At 42.8% G+C, this 17,914-nt stretch overlaps 1 protein-coding gene across 2 annotated transcripts in view; it reads right to left on the reverse strand.

Annotated features, from left to right (window-relative positions):
* The window catches only part of MYO1D (myosin ID), a 352,821-nt gene that overhangs the window by 103,622 nt on the left and 231,285 nt on the right, over positions 1 to 17,914 (reverse strand). Inside the window, exon 21 of one of the 2 annotated variants that reach the window (XM_073326164.2) lies at positions 11,579 to 11,733. The exons of the other annotated variant lie outside the window; for it this stretch is intronic. Within the exon in view, the coding sequence (XP_073182265.2) occupies positions 11,579 to 11,733 (155 nt within the window). The remainder of the gene's footprint in view (positions 1 to 11,578; positions 11,734 to 17,914) is intronic. 2 annotated transcript variants of the gene reach the window in all.

A 17,914-nucleotide genomic window follows, 5' to 3' on the forward strand; every position in this document is an offset into this window, starting at 1 on the left:
AGTGGACGAGAAGCTGGATACGAGTCAACAGTGTGCCCTTGTTGCCAAGAAGGCTAATGGCATTTTGGGCTGTATAAGTAGGGACATTGCCAGCAGATCGAGGGACCTGATCGTTCCCCTCTATTCGACATTGGTGAGGTCTCATCTGGAGCGTCCAGTTTGGGGCCCCACACCAGAAGATGGATGTGGAAAAATTGGAAAGCGCCCAGTGGAGGGCAACAAAAATGATTAGGGAATTGGAACACATGACTTATGAGGAGAGGCTGAGGGAACTGGGATTGTTTAGTCTGCGGAAAAGAAGAATGAGGGGGGATTTGATAGCTGCTTTCAACTACCTGAAGGGGGGTTCCAAAGAGGATGGATCTAGACTGTTCTCACTGGTAGCAGATGACAGAACAAGGAGTAATGGTCTCAAGTTGCAGTGGGGGAGGTTTAGGTTGGATGTTAGGAAAAACTTTCACAAGGAGGATGGTGAAGCACTGGAACGCGTTACCTATGGAGGTGGTGGAATCTCTTTCCTTTGAGGTTTTTAAGGTCAGGCTTGACAAAGTCCTGGCTGGGATGATTTAGTTGGGGATTGGTCCTGCTTTGAGCAGGGGATTGGACTAGATGACCTCCTAAGATCCCTTCCAACCCTGATATTCTATGATTCTATGACACTGTCAGTAGTGGGTAATTTTCCTAGTGCACACAAAGCTTAAGTGACAGATTAATTTGACACTGCAAGCTCTAAGGCCCTTCCTTTTGTATGGAGATTTTCTGCCATTACACAAGATGGTTATTTCCTTGGAGTGACATCTTCTCATTAACAAGACAACACCACTTTCATTTTTAGACAATGTGAGCTAATGTTTCTTCCTGTCCCAGAGACAGGAACATTAATCAATATTACATACAAAAATCTATGTTAGAAGAATATTAAGGCTGCAAAATCAAGTGCTTAAAAGTTGGCCTTAAATCTGGCACTTCCTGTCTGTGCCACCTTAATTCGGCTCCCTTGTGCACATACAGTATGATATAATCTTTATTTACATGTTCACATGCTATCTTTTCCACAGGACCCTGTGGTATTCAGTGTACGTAATGAATTTGCTATGGGGATAGTCAGGGTTGTGACTGAAAAAGATTGGTCTGTAGGACCCCTGCCCCATTTGTTGAGGAAGTTGGAAGGAAGATGTGTTTGAACAAGGCATGGGATGGCAGGAAGAGAAAAGATGGTCTCATGGTTAAGGTAGTTGAATGACAACCTAGAGAACTGGACTCTATCCCTGTCTATACCACAGAGTTCCTATGTGATGTTAGTCAAATCACCTAAGCCAAACTTTTCAGAGGTGGTCACTAATTGTTTTCTCCTCATTTTCTGGCTGCCTAGCCTTGTTCTTAGACTGCTGAACCAATTTGACTGAAATTTTTGGGTCAGGAGGAATCAGACTGAGGCAGACACCCAGGGTAGAAATTTTCAGCCCAAACAGTTAAAGTTTGGCAAAATTATAAGAAACCGAAAACAGGGTCTTATGGGAAGTGTTAGGTCACCTTACCATGCAACGCTACCAGCCCCACTTACAATTCTCCTTAAATACCATCTTCAGTGGTTCAAGTACAAAGGAAGTGTTGCTGTTTTACCCCTTAAGGATTTGCACATGTTAATCCATCAGCCTTGTCTACACTAGAAAGTTGAACTATTTTAACAGAAGGGGCAATGTCAAACAGATCAAAAAAATCTGCACATCTTTCTCATGTAGACGAGATGCTGATTCCAAAATGTCATCTCTGAGGCCTGTCTCAACCCATTACCTAAGCAAGGTCTAGAAATTCTGGGGAGCAAGTCATAAAAATGGAAAAAAGAGACATTTAAAAACGGATATCAAACAGAATTAAAAAATAAATTTGGGATCTCCTTGTCAGGGCTAAACTGTGGGCATGATTTTTTAACTGAAGGATACTTGAAATACAAAAATGCTTAAGATTAGAACTGAGTAAATTTTGAGGCTAAACCAAAAAAATCTGGTTCAATTCCACACAAAACTATTAAAAAAAAAAGAAAAGAAAAAAAAAGATTCTTTTTGAGTTTAACAAACTGTTTCGGGTTGACTCTAAATTATTTTTGTTTTGTTTCTTTCAATTCGTTTCAAGTCAACGAAAATACTTTTGTTCTTTCTACAATAATTTTATTTTTTATTTCCAATCAGGTGTTCTCAGATGTTTTTCGCCTTTGAGGCTTTTTTCAATAGGCCAAATCTGAAAATGAAATGCTATTTTGTAAAACAAAATATTTTGAATTTTTTAAAAAATTTCAGCCAAAATTACTCATTGAATTGATCCAAATTTGCAAATAGTTTCGGAGCCCTGAAAAATGCATTTTTTCAGCAAAAACTCTATTTGACAGATATTTTTTTCCCTGCTCAAGTTAAAAACCAGTATTGCTGTCTTCTGTTATTGCTAAAATTACTGTGTGAAATTCCCATACAACATTTGGAGGGCAGGCTGAAAATGCGTATCTAGTTATAAAAATGCTGCCTTCCTCTTTCAATCTGGCAAATGCCTCAACAGTTTGAACTTTTAATTAAGAATCATCTAGTACTCCTAGGCTACTTTACTATTAGGACAGCAATATTCACTCTGCTCCAAAGACTGGTTTTAAAATCTCTCACTTAAAATGTGTTTGCAAAAGCTTTGTTTGCAATAACTTTAATTGTCACCTGTATTGTTATGGACAGCAAAGAATAGAAAGAACATTTGTCAATTCCTTTGTTTACACCAAACATGTTTTATCTCCTGAAACTGCCTGCAATTCTGGTTTTTCTTTGCCTTCAAGTCGCTATTAATGTAGGTTGTTATGGTTAAGCCCATGCCCCACCCCCACAATGTTTCAAACAATTATAAATTAACAGAGAAAGCCTTTAGAACAGTCAGCATTGCAGACACTTTCATTCTACATTTTATATCATGATGATTTTTACATTACATATGCAGTAGTTTTAAAACACTTTCAGCTAACCATTGTGTCATCACTTTTAATGTTGTTAAAAACCATTCAAGACTAGGCGATTATCAAATGTATCTCGAAGAATTATTTTCAGAAACCTTTTAACTAGCTTATGCTCTTTTTTACACTGACAGTAGAACCATGCAAGTTGAAATGGTCTACTTAATATGTACATGAGGCCACCTTAACCAGAATCAGAGCTCAATGGTTTTCTGAATCCTTTAAAGCAGAGATCACAGCAATAGGCATGATGTGGCTAAGAAACTGGACGGAGATCCAGGAGACTGGAGATCAATATCTGGCTCTGTCAAACTTCCTGTGATTTTGGGGAAGCAACTGTCCTGTGCCTTAGATCGCTTGTCTGTTCAGTGACAGAACTTTCTCATCCTTTGTCTTGTCGGTTTAGATTGTAAGCTCTTTGGGTCAGGGATTATCAATGTGTACATACAGTGCCTCGCACAGTGGAGCCCTGAGCTCAGTTAGGACCTCTAGGTGCTATCATAATTCAAACAACTACAGCAGTTTAGGAAAACAGAGAATATTTCCATATTCACTAAGGGTGAAATTCAGCCCATTGCACAGGGCCTGCAAAAGGCTCTCTTCATGTGTTAACTTGGGATGTAAGTGGGGTATAAGGCACTGTCCAGGCTCTCGTCCCAAGGTAACCTCTGAATGACTGATAGCAGCTACAGATTTTTTCATAAACACTTCAGATATTTAAGATTCTGGTAAAAGGAAACTGATTTAATAATTCAACTTGTTCAGTCTTCTCAGCTTTCAGAACCAACTCTAGCTTGCTATGAATCTAAGGCTCTGACTCAAGATTTGACTCACCTGCGACATTCTCTATTGACTCAGCTCATACCAAGAGTGTGTATTTAGAAGTGAATCACATTACCCAACACATCGGGCCTATACACACTGCCATGTATGTTGGTACAATTTATGTTGCTCAGGGGTGCGCATAAGCCACCCCTCGAGCAATATACGTTACACCGACCTAAGCGCCAGTTTGGACAGCGCTGTGTCGGCAGGAGAGCTTCTCCTACAGACATAGCTATTGCCTCTCGCAACGGTGGTTTTATTATGCCGACAGGAGAGCTCTCCACCGTCGGCACAGAGCATCTTCACCAGATGTGCTACAGTGGCGCAGCTGCATTGGTATATGTGTGCTGCCGGAGCGCTTCTAGTATGCACTACTTCCTCTTTATGAGAAGGCCTAGGAAACCACCTTTTTACAATACGTTTTTAAACAATAAGTTAAATCATTCCTCCAGAAAGGTACCATAAATCAAAATTCTTTCGATACTCACTCAGCCAACAGGTGTACTGACTCTTTGCTAATCATGACAAGCCACAACTGCACTGAATATTTTTAACATCCCAAATGTCTCTTGGCTGCCACACCAGGTTGGTCAAAAACATTAAAAGCTATGCTCACCATGGACAAAGGAACTGCCACCAATAAGAGTAAAATTTAAGTGGGTGGCAGATTTTCTCAATAGAGGTCTCATAGCTCAGGAACTTCTGTCCCTGAGATGTAAGAATGACCACAGTATATCTCCCTCAAGATCAAAAGTGGCATAACTTGTCTCAGACTTCAGTTGTAAGCTCTCAGGGGTGGGAGCTGTCCTTCTGTTGTGTACACACAGAACCTGCTGCAGTGAAGCCATACAACTGGGCTGCCACATGCTACTGCAAAATAAACACCACCGGCACCACTTGCATCTTGGCCTCTCCATCGTAAGTAATTATAATTTATTTATTAATAGTAATGATTAATAATAAATTACCTGACCATAAGAAAGTTTTCACTGACTTCTTCTGCAAAGCACTTCAATGCCCAGGTGATGAATGCGGTTCAAAATGTCTGATGGTGGTCTGTCACTGGCATGGACTATGGGCAGAGAATGCTGGGGAATTCCAGGAAGTGGTGATCCTTGCTCCTGCATGCAGCCAAACCTTTTGGTCTGCCTCCATACCCCATGAAGGTGGTGCATTCCCCACAGTTCAGTTTGTTGGACGGGGGGAAGATACATGAAAAGGAAGGAGTAAAATGGGGTGGGGGGAGGAATTATTCTTGGAGATTGGCTGGAATCACTGGAAGCTGTCCCTAGAATAGCAGTTCTTCCCTGGTGAGGTGTGATTCAGGATGGGGTCATGAGAGGTTCCTCAGTGGATTGCACCCATAAGCTGAAAAATCAGCTAAAATCAGTAGGATTCAGCAGCAGTCTGCAGTGAGAGGAAGGAATGACTTCTTCCCCCTGCTTTGATCTCCCATCCCTCATGCACATCACCGACTCCCACAGCAGCTCCTTAGTCCCTCCTCCCCAGCACACAAAGGGCTCAGATACAGTGCCTGAAGGGGCAGAACAACCAACTTTGCAGCCTCTCAGAGCAGCACTTATCCTGCCCTGGAGCAGAGCATTGCACAGGCACAGGATAAGGAGAGGAGAGAGAATCACCGCCCCCCACAACCCACAACCTCTGCCCACAGTACCTTTTTGGATCCACAAACAACAGAAACATTGTTCTATGACTCATACCTCACATTCCTTTGCAGCTGCAAATATGGTGGGATGCTTGAGGATTTTTCAGCCATTTGATGAGTTGAAGGAAGAAAGAGTTAAAAACCACAGCCCTAGAGAATCTCAACTGGCTCCGCCACCACTTCTACTGAGAAACCGAGTAAGTTCACTTAATGGCTGTATTATTTAAAAAAGGAAAACTTCTCGAGGGTAAAACTAACCATTAACAATTCAGGTCCCTTATCTAGAGTAAACAACTGGCTAACAAGTTAACAAGGTTTCCATTTCAAACTTTATTATTATTTGACCCAGATATTCACCATGCTAGTTTTATGCTACATTCACGTCAAACAATTTGCTGAGTGTGAACTTCAAACAAGAAACCTGAAGATTTGAAAAAAAACTTTATGAAAGCTAAGTTCTCTCTGCTAGATAATGTCATATGCACAGATGAAATCAGACATTAAAACAGAAACGAAAAAGCAAACTGAAAAAACAAATTCCATCATGTGGCACCATATAAGCACCTACATAGGGTCATCAGCAGGGCTGGAACCTTTAGATCCATTGCACATTTCTGCCATTAGAGGTAAGGAAACAACTGATAGAAGTAGTAGATTGTCATCCTCTGGAGGCACCAGCACTAGAGGGGGATGGGACCTGCTTTGCCTCTGGATTTCAGAGACATTTGCTGATAGTTAAGGAATGGTGAGACTCAGAAATCCTGAGTTTACTTTGGGACTCTGGAGTCTAGCTGTCACAGACTCTTCTGCCTGTTTCCTCTAAGTTTGATGTCTTCTGTCCCATCCCAGTCCTGTCCCTGGTGCCTCATCTCAGGCCCATTCTCCTGGCTACCTAGGGCCCAGTCTCCATTCTCAGGTGTCTCATCCTAATCCCAAAATCACTGCTCAGGCAGTCCTAGTCTCCCCCTCTGGGTTCCCCATCCCAGTCTCTTCCCCTTATAAACAATCTCAGTCTCCTTGCCCAGCCAGTCTTCATTCCTTACCACTGGCTCCCAGTCTTCCCCACTGAGTTCCTCATCCAAACTCAGTCTCCACCTTCTCCCCAGATCACTTCCCAATATCTCCCATCTTGGGTTGTTTGTCCTAGTCTCTTTACCCAGACAGTCACAGTTCCCCCCTCCCCACCGTCTCAGAAGGTCTGTCTTCCCTTACCCTCTCTGGATCCCAGTCTGTTTCCTTGTCAAGCAAATCCCGGTCTTCCCTCCCAGCTCCTTGTTCAATCTCCGTGTTCTCACATTCTCCAACTAGCTCTGCCTACAATGGCATGAGGCCCACCTGCGACTGCTAGCAGCAAATATCCCCAAGGGCTGGATATAGGACACTAGATGGGGAGGGCTCTGAGTTACTACAGTGAATTCTTTCCCAGGTGTCTGGCTGGTGGGTCTTGCCCATGTGCTCTGAGTTGAACTGATCACCATGGGGTCATGAAGGAATTTCCCCCGGGCCAAACTGGCAGAGACCACGGGGAGTTTTTGCCTTCCTCTGCAGCATGGGGTTTAAACTAGAGTATATGGTGGATTCTCTGTAACTTGAAGTCTAAGTCATGATTTGAGGACTTCAGTAACTCAGCCAGAGGTTAGGGGTCTAATGCAGGAGTGGGTGGGTGAGGTTCTGTGACCTGCAATGTGCAGGAGGTCAGCTAGATGATTACAGTGATCCCTTCTGGCCTCAAACTCCTTCCCGCCTCCTGTTTCCCTCACCCACTCTGTCACAATCTCTTTGCCCAGCTAGTCATAACCTCTCTTTCTCAGGCTCCTAAGTCCCAGCCTGCTCTTTACCACTCCCCCCCACCCCCCAGCTGCCAGGAGACTTTTGTGTCCAGTTAGTCCCACCCACCATTTCTCAAAGTTCCCTTCTCACCAGGCTGCTAGTCCCAGACTACTCCATTCACTGCCCCTCATCAGGTTCTTGTCTCCTCTACAATAGAAGACAAGAACCAGATGCTGCTTCCTCTTCCACAATGCCTGGGTGCCACAGGCTCCCTGCTCTGAGTTATGGTGCCCAGCCCACCTTGAATTTTTCTGGCAGCCTTTAACAAATTTCCACTGAACAGGTGCAGGATGATTTTCAAAGGCTTGTAATTCAGCCAAATGTATGTGGATTTTTTTACAGGGAAAGCAAAAGGCACACTCCCTGACAGAGGCTGCCTCCCCCTGCCAATTTCAAGTCTCTGCGCCTTTAAAGCTTTGAGGAATTAGAACTTCTCAACAGAACAGCTGCAAGAATTTAACACTGCAAAACATTTTCCCCAAACCTCATTCTCTGAAACAGCTGAACTGTTTTCGCCGACATTTTCCAAAAAATTCAGCCTGAGAAACACCAGCATGTAAAATTTCAGCCCAATAGTTAAGAGGTTGGCAAAGGTGTGAGAAAATGAAAAAAAATCTTACAATGAAAAGCACCAGGCAACTTTAACTATAGGGGTTGCTGCCAGCTATACCTATAATACACATTTGAATACATCTACCATATTAATATAGTGTAGTATACTGACACGTGAACACACCCTGAAAGTTAAATATCCATTGTTCATTTATGTCCACAGACTTGAGCAAGCAGAAGAATTAACACAGTAATTAAGAACTCCAACATATAAACTAAAGGAGTACTTGTGGCACCTTAGAGACTAACCAATTTATTTGAGCATGAGCTTTCGTGAGCTACAGCTCACTTCATCAGATGTTTACCGTGGAAACTGCAGCAGACTTTATATACACACAGAAATCATGAAACAATACCTCCTCCCACCCCACTGTCCTGCTGGTAATAGCTTATCTAAAGTGATCAACAGGTGGGCCATTTCCAGCACTGTAAAGAGTTGTCACTTTGGATGGGCTAGCACCAGCAGGAGAGTGAATTTGTGTGGGGGGGTGGAGGGTGAGAAAACCTGGATTTGTGCTGGAAATGGCCCACCTGTTGATCACTTTAGATAAGCTATTACCAGCAGGACAGTGGGGTGGGAGGAGGTATTGTTTCATGATTTCTGTGTGTATATAAAGTCTGCTGCAGTTTCCACGGTAAACATCTGATGAAGTGAGCTGTAGCTCACGAAAGCTCATGCTCAAATAAATTGGTTAGTCTCTAAGGTGCCACAAGTACTCCTTTTCTTTTTGCGAATACAGACTAACACGGCTGTTCCTCTGAAACATATAAACTAAGTGTTAGAAACCTAGTTCAAAGGAACTATCATTAAATTAGCCTTGCTTCTATCCCAAAAAATGATATTTAATCTGGAGTCACTTTGTACACTGATCCTTAAACATAAAAAAAAAACCCCAACCTGATTTAAAGAAAAGACTCCAGCATTCACATCATGGTGGCCATGAAATACTCTGTGTGCCCCATACAGGGTGACTTAAACAGAGACCCCTTCCACAACTTCCTTTTACAACTAGTGAAAACATATCTTCAGCTGCCACAGGTGTGGAGTGTATCAAGTGTGAAGCACTGCTCTGAAGTCACATTACACGGTCACTATCAAACTGGAGATTTTACTGCTGGATCTACTTTCTTTTCATGGCCACCTCTTGACAGGCACCACAGAGAAACCTAACACTTGCCATCTGCATGCAGTGATTTTCAGCTAATAATAGTTTAACAAGGAACTCTCAAAGTCTCTCTGAAGCAATAGGTCAGCTAATCCCTTCCACGGGGAGGATTTTACTTCCAGAAAACTGAAGCCAGCTGAGAAAGAAGGTATTTCCTTTTATTAGATTTCAGAGTTGGACCCTGCTGCCTGTCTTTTCTCTCTTTTGCTGCCACCAACAACCCCAACTGTGGATGAGAGAATAGATATTTGTACCCTCTAAAGGGTACAAAATACTTTCTTTCTACTCCTTAGCTGTGGGGGGGGAGGGGGGAAAAGGGAGGAGTAGAAGCAGGAGTTTGCCACAAGGTCTTTGTGATGGTCTTTATGAGGGGTAATGCTACCCTTGAGGGCCCCTCAGGAGCGAAGATGTCCACCATGGGGTCCACTGATTTGACCACCTTCTCAGCCTGTAGCCCCATGTTATGAGCCAACCTGCGCAACAGCTCCTGGTGTGCTTTATCATCAATGGGGGGAGGCCCAGAGGAAGACGACCTCACCACCACCTCATCAGGCGAAGATGACGAAGACGCCTGAGGCGTTACCAGGCCCTCCTGTCCCTCCAGCTCCCTGGAATCGTCCTGTCCAGTGCCTTGCTGCTTGGTGCTGATTGTGGCCTCAATGTCAGCCATGGTGCCGGGACCCAGACAGGACTCTGCGCCGTGGTGCAAAACTGTCTCGGTGCCTCATGGTGGGATATGGTCCCGGGGTGATGGAGGGGCATGACTTTCCGAAATTACTGACTGGGAGCCTCTGGAATAAGTGTCCTGGGCCTTATGGTATGCTCATGGGGTCCAGAATGGCCATTGCACAGGCCCTTACCAATGCACGATCGAGGGGCCTTGACCTGCCTCCTGTCTATAGCGGCACCACTCCGACGGGTGCTGGGTGCGCCTGGATTAGTAGGACTCTGCCTCTGAGTCTGATGACTGGGACTCCAAGGACGGAGACCACAATGGAGCCGAGCGGTACGGTGCCGCAGAGATGGCGAGCGGTGCCGCATTATTGCGGGCTTGCCTCACGCCTTGCGGTGCCCAAGGCATATCTCGCCTGACAGGGGACTGTGGTGCCGGTATGGCAATCAGGTCCCTGGCCACTTCAAATGTGTCTGGGGTGGAAGGGAGCTCCAACTCCCCCGCCTGGCACTCTCTAGCAGGAGAGTCCAATGGTGCCAGACTCAATGGATCCCTCTGCAGGCCTGAAGTCGACGGTGCCGTTTCCTGTTAGACAGGCGCTGGATGCCCCTGCACGGGATGCACACCACTAGCGCAATGCTCCTTGAGGCGGGCCTCACAGAGACTGATCCCCACATGTGGTGTTGCTCTCTGTTGGGGATTTCTCCTCCACACGCCCTGGTGAGAGCATCACTGGGGAAAAGAGACTACTAGCTAACACTTACTACTAGCTATATACAATAAGAAACTAGACTCAGACTATCTGCGAGGTGGTGAGGCTACAACCACAGGCTGTAAGAAGGAACTGAGGGGGGTCGGGGTGGCACCGCCTCATATAGCCAGAGGAGGGGCCACAGCCATGTGAGCCACCCCTCTATGGGTACTGCTAGGAAATCTCTCTGGCTCTGGCACACTGGGCATGCACACACCTAAGTGGAATACACATCTTCATCTACTTTAATTTCTGCTCATCCATAACGTTGGAACATAAGAACAGCTATACTGGGTCAGACCAAAGGTCCATCTAGCTCAGTATCCAGTCTTCCGACAGTGGACAATCCCAGGTGCCTCAGAGCGAATGAGTAGAACAGGTGATCATCAAGTGATCCATCCCCTGTCACTCATTTTTAGCTTCTGGCAAACGGAGGCTAGGGACACCATCCCTGCCCATCCTGACTAATAGCCACTGATGGACCTATCCTTCATGAATTTATCTAATTTTTTTTGAACCCTGTTATAGGTTCACCCTCGGCCTTCACAACAATCTCTGGCAAAGAGTTCCACAGGCTGACTGTGCGTTGTGTGAAGAAATGCTTCCTTCTGTTTGTTTTAAACCTGCTGCCTATTACTTTCATTGTGTGACCCCTAGTTCTTGTGTTATGAGAAGGAGTAAATAACACTTCCTTATTTTCTTTCTCCACACCAGTCATGATTTTTTCGACCTCAATCATATCCCCCCTTAGTCATCTCTTTTCCAAGCTGAAAAGTCCCAGTTTTATTAATCTCTCCTCATACGGAAGCCATTCCACACCTCTAATCGTTTCTGTTGCCCTTTTCTGAACCTTTTCCAATTCCAATATATCTTTTTTGAGATGGGGTGACCACATGTACATGCAGTACTCAAGATGTGGGTCTACCATGGATTTATATAGAGGCAATATGATATTTGAAAGAATACAGTATAATGAGTCAGCACTGATATAAAGCAAGTTCATCAAACAACTTTAAGGGTCATCACAGACCTGATGAGCTGGATTCTGAACTTTCACAGAATAACTGACCTCTTGAAATGGTTTGCCAGGACTCCAACCAGCTCTCCAATTCTGCTTTCATTAGTTGGCTGTCTGTTGAAGAGGCAGACAATAAGGTCTTTGTTATCCTTTGTGTGGAAGACCACAAGCTGGTCCTTTCCATTGGAGACACTCAATCCCGTCAACTACAGAGAGAAAGCACAGAATAGTCTTATGGCATATATCTTGGTAACAATCCTCCACTACCAGAGGAAAGGACTAAATCTAATATACCTTTTCCATCTTTAATTTTGACCATCTACTTCAGTATGCTATCCCATCTTTTCAGTTTTTAGCTCTGAAAGGATCACAGAACTAAATATTTCCATGAGAGAGTTTAGCATGCGTGGCTTTTTCAATGCTCCCCCTGAAAGCCCAGAAAAACTCAAGGGAAAGAAGGGAAGATTGAAACTACACATTATCCTGGAAGCCAGCAGTTGAAACAAAGGACAAGAATAGACTCCCGAGACCTTACTCAGTCTGGCCCAACTTTCTGTGGGATTACTAGTAGTATTTATTATTTGTATTATCATAGCACCTAGGAGCCCAGGTCATTGACCAGGGCCCCATTCTTCTCGGTGTTGTGCCCCCCTCTGAAAATGGAGGAACCTGTTTCCAATTGTTTGGAGTGCCTACCACCAAGTATCTTTGGAGGGATACCATTATGCCAGGTGGCAGTAGGCCCACAACCCTGCTTTTCCTTTCCAAAGGAAGCCAGTAGCAGAATGGTAGCACGGCTGAGAACACATTTCTTTCTCTCAAGCTAACAATCTAATGTAGCCCTTTGTATTTAACAATGTGCAGATAATATAAAAGATATAAGGAAACAGGAAAATCAAGAGACCCCCAGGAAAAAAACAACAACAGTAAACTCCACAAAGATCAGATACAGCAGACATTCTTCTCTGGAAATTTAGCTTCTGTGAGCCTCATCAGGGATTGCACGGCTCCTCTCCAGAAATGTCCGGAGATACCAGGAACATGCTCATCCTCTAAAAATGAGGTGGAAGAACCTGATAAGCATAATACTGATGGAACCTGAAAGTACTCAGGCCTTCTTTTCTAAAAGAATTTCCTTCTACAAACTCCCACATCCTGTGATCAAACATTTATGCTAATCCAGTCAGAGACTACTCTGTACCCTGAGAAGCCTGTCTGATTTTCAGAACTGGTCAGGGTACATCAAGAATCCTCCCACAAGGCCAGTCAAACGCTTAACACGACTGTGGCATCCCCCAAAAGTATATGTAATGAACACCACAGTAGCTGCCACCAAATTTTGTACAGATCTCTGGCACAAAAGAGCCCTGGACTATTCACCCTCTTCAGAGGTGCTCATGATCTGAGAGCAGCTCACTGCTTCTGGACTAAGCTTTCACACAAACTATACAGACTCATTTTAATATGTCAAATACCCAGCAGTGATCTCCTGCACACAATAGGATTTTACTCTCCACTACCCACAATACTTAAAAAGATTATAAAACAATTTTTAAACAAGTTACACTTCATGCATGGAAATTGTCAGCTGCCTGAGTGTACAGTGTCCCTTAAAATTAATTTGCATGTTTAAATATCATGCCATTGATCACAACAGAACCTCATGGGTTAGTGCTATCTGGGCTTTAAATGTGCATCTAACGGAGGGAAAAAAAATGAATTGAAATCAATGAATTTTAAAAGCCTGTTTAAAAATTAATAATTAACTGAGCTGCTTTAGGAGGCCAACAGCCCTTGAACAAAGAATTCTCTTGCTTTTCTATCTCAGGCTTAAAAAATTAACACCAAATCTTGAACACAGCACATAAAAAGGAAAGAAAATTGTCTCACTAAGTACAAAGAATGGTAATCATTCAGTTTCCGGGGTGTTAGTTGTGAAGGTCAGAAAAAACTCAAAACTTTGAACGTCTGTCCTTTTTAAAAATCAGAAATATATGTATATACTGTGAAAAGTAGCCAAAGAAGAAATTCCTTCCACTGCTTTGTCAATCACCTTTAAACTGCCCTCTGCCATCTTGAAAAATCAGTTTCCCCCCTCTGTAGGGGAGACTAAAATGAATGCCGCATTAAAACTATTACCAGCACACTCACTTTATAGCAGAATCTCAAAATAGAAACACTTTAATCCAGACAAGGCTGTAATAAACTGGGAGTAAGGAAGACATCTCTGAAACAAAAATACCAAAATCCTTTGAATTTTCCCCTTTTCCAGAGAGCTTTAAGGGTTTTTTTCTGCCTAGATTTTATTAAAATGTCAAGACGTGTGTTTGTAATAATATGTAAGTATGTTTCCAGAGTAATTAATTCCAGATTCCTCAATGTCTAGCATATTCAAACAAATATAGTTTGTAACTCCATACACAAAATCAAAGACTCCTTTGTAAAGAGACAAGGAGAGCATACAAAATCCAGGATCTGAATTGCATTAAGCAGTCATTCATTAAGGGAAAGTCTTTGCCATTACATATGAGCAATAAGCAGTTAAAGAAAATGGTAAAGTACAGGATGGCTTCTTGAGCTCAAAACAAGTTCATGGGTAGCACCAGACATCAGCTGACTGTCTCCAATGAGATCGCCATGGAAACACCATCCCTAAGGATGTTGCCATGTTGATAGGGTGCTTTAGAAATGTTGATAGTGAATATTGCTGGCAGGCAGATGAATTTCAGCCGGGTTCACCCTTGTACACATTAGAAGGGCAATCCATCTTCCAGATGAACATATATCTTTCTAGCAAGGAACATCTAATAGAGCAAGCACAGAGGCTGGTGGTAATTATCATCCATTTACTTCTTTAAAACATCCACATCAATCCAAAGAACTGTGTTTTTTCAACAAAGAAAAACACCTGTATTATTAATTGGCTACTTATGCCACCTCCCTCATCAAAATATACACCAATATAAAAACCAGTGCTATTATTGAAGAGACCATATGTGCTGAAAAATGAGAACTACACTAGGCAGCTCAAATGGTAAGGGACAAACCACAAACATTCAAATCACTAGATAAGGTACGAAACAAATCTACAAACAGAAAGAAATGATGGATGAGCTTGAGCAAAAATCACAGGCACGGGTTTAATTTAGGGGGCCCTGTAAAAATGAAAATAAAACATTTCACATATTGTGTCTAAATCATCTCAACTCTGCATTCTCTTCTCCTCACTGCCCATTCCTGCAGGATGCCACTAGCTCAACAGTAAATCAGTATAACAAGGATTCAGGCAGCATGCCTCAGCACTATGATGCAATTTCTTTGGTCCTATTCTAATATTCCCAAGGGTTGTTCCCTGTAATTAAAACATATATGAAGAGGGGCCCAGGATTGCAAAGTAGTTATTTACTATTACAGTGTTTGAAGACGACATGCTCATATAAAGCATTTCAAATTCAGAACACTAACATTCTGAGGTCTCTATAGTTCACAGAATATTTTCGTTTTGCCCCATTACCCCTCTTACAAAATACCCCAAGGTCTCTTCACAATTATTTAGATTGAGGAGATTGTTCAATACAGGAGTCCAGATTGGGTCCAGATTGAGTCCAGTGTAGTGAGTGTCCTTAACTAGCACTTCTGGGAAGTCCCCACTCCATTCATGTGAATGGATGTTCTATGGGAAGGACTGCAACAACAAGCTATTCGCACCCAAAATGTGTTTTCCAGGCAACTTGCACAAGACTGTACATCTGACTTCTTTGTGACCTTCAATTTTTAAAACATTAAGAAGTTTTCCAAGCAAGCCATGCTGTGCTCAGGCTGATAGCTGTCCGTATCAAGGCATAGAACGTTGTTACAGAATAATATAGTCTCCCTCTGCTAGATGAACGCAGAGACAAAGCTCAGCCTTTAAAATTTTATTTCATATAGGTTTAATGTGAAACACTTCCTTCAAAGATGACAGTGGTCATCTGATAAATGTGGACTTATTTCAATTACCAATGTAGCAAGTTACTTGTACTGATCTAACCATTTGGTTTGAGACAATGGGATAGCAAGCTCACAGTTGCTCACTAGAACATAAATCAGAAACCAGATTTTCATTAACTCAGGGATCAAATGAATTTTGATTCCTTAAACAAAAATAAAAGCCAGCAGCTTGCTTCAAACGTACAGTTTGCTTTTTAGATTCCCTGTATATTTTCATAAGTTGGTTTGGGTTGTCTGGAGTCAGCCATCCAGCTACCAAACCAGCTGACAATTTCATTTTGTACTATTAGGAAATAATGTGAATGGAACAGAACATCAGCCCAGGAAAACGCCCCACAGCTGCTACATAAACTTAGAGGCAAGGCCTGTTTTCAAAGGAGGCACTGATTCCATGACAATGCTCTATTGCAATAGCTATTCTTATTAGAACAAGTGGCTAACACAGGCAGATGTTAACCCATTAGGCAGAGAGCTACGGTGTGTGTTCATGAGCCACTGGGGCATTTCTTGGCTGGTTGAAGAGCAAAGCATGCAGCAGGGCTGGATGGTGAGTAAAGAACCAGTGCTAACGATGCGGGAGGGAGCTAGTAACTATGGCTACATATGCAGCAAATATTATTCATTCCCCACTCCCCATTTTCACCGTCATTTACAATAAAGGAATACCCAGATTTATTGATGAAATCCTAACCGTACATTCAGTGGGACTCTGTACAGCTGTGACATTGCCAAAGTAGCCCAACCAGCCCGTGTAGTTTTGTACTAGCTACAGCATAAGAACATAGGAATGACCATATTGGGTCAGACCAAAGGTCCCCCCAGCCCAGTATCCTGTCTGCCGACAGTGGCCAATTCCAGGTGTCCCAGAGGGAGTGAACCTAACAGGTAATGATCGAGTGATCTCTCTCCTGCCATCCATCTCCATCCTCTGACAAACAGAGGCTAGGGACACCATTCCTTATCCATCCTGGCTAATAGCCATTAATGGACTTAACCTCCATGAATTTATCCAGTTCTCTTTTAAACCCTGTTATAGTCCTAGCCTTCACAATTTCCTCAGGCAAGGAGTTCCACAGGTTGACTGTGCGCTGAGTGAAGAAGAACTTCCTTTTTTGTTTGTTTTAAATCTGCTGCCCATTAATTTCATTTGGTGGCCCCTCGTTCTTATATTGCGGGAACAATTAAATAACTTTTCCTTATTCACTTTCTCCACACCACGCATGAGTTTATAGACCTCTATCATATCCTCCCTTAGTCTCCTCTTTTCCAAGCTGAAAAGTCCGAGACTCTTTAATCTCTCCTCATATGGGACCCATTCCAAACCCCTAATCATTTTAGTTGCCCTTTTTTGAACCTTTGCTAATGCCAGTATATCTGTTTTGAGATGAGGGGACCACATCTGTATGCAGTATTCAAGATGTGGGCGTACCATGGATTTATATAAGGGCAATAAGATATTCTCCGTTTTATTCTCTATCCCTTTTTTTTAATGATTCCTAACATCCCGTTTGCTTTTTTGACTGCCGCTGCACACTGCGTGGACGTCTTCAGAGAACTATCCACGATGACTCCAAGATCTTTCTCCTGATTAGCTGTAGCTGAATTAGCCCCCATCATATTGTACATATAGTTGGGGTTATTTTTTCCCATGTGTATTACTTTACATTTATCCACATTAAATTTCATTTGTCATTTTGTTGCCCAATCACTTAGTTTTGTGAGATTTTTTTGACGTTCTTCACAGTCTGCTTTGGTCTTAACTATCTTGAGCAGTTTAGAATCATCTGTAAACTTTGCCATCTCGCTATTTACCCCTTTCTCCAGATCATTTATGAATAGGTTGAATAGGATTGGTCCTAGGACTGACCCTTGGGGAACACCACTAGTTACCCCTCTCCATTCTGAAGCAGGTTTAACTCAGGCTGCGAAATTTAAGTAGTAGCAAACCAGCTAAAAGGGACACTGAAGAGCTAAAAGGCCAGCTCTTTCCACCCCTTCTTCACCAGTGATAATCTCCTGCTTTGTCAATATGAGTTAAGTCTCTGCTAGCCTGAGGACCAGATACTCCAATCCAATTCAATATTTGGCTCTGTTTACTATTTAATATACATTTTATCAACACGTGTTCAAATATTAAGGGTTAGAGAAACCCACAAAGGCATGGAAATTCTGAGTTAGAGCTGCTGTGACTTTCTAACCTCATTTTATGGGACCACAATCCTGCAATGTATTGTACACAAACAATAAAACAATTTGAAGAGGAAAACATAATGAGTAGTTTGGTTTCTGGCCTTCATATAGATATTGGAATTAAAAGGAACATTATTTAGCAGCATTTAAATAGTGCTTTACATCTTCAAAGCGCTTTACAAACATTAAACATATAAGTGATGCAAA

Source organism: Lepidochelys kempii, chromosome 27, assembly GCF_965140285.1.
Source record: "Lepidochelys kempii isolate rLepKem1 chromosome 27, rLepKem1.hap1, whole genome shotgun sequence".
NCBI lineage: Eukaryota > Metazoa > Chordata > Testudines > Cheloniidae > Lepidochelys > Lepidochelys kempii.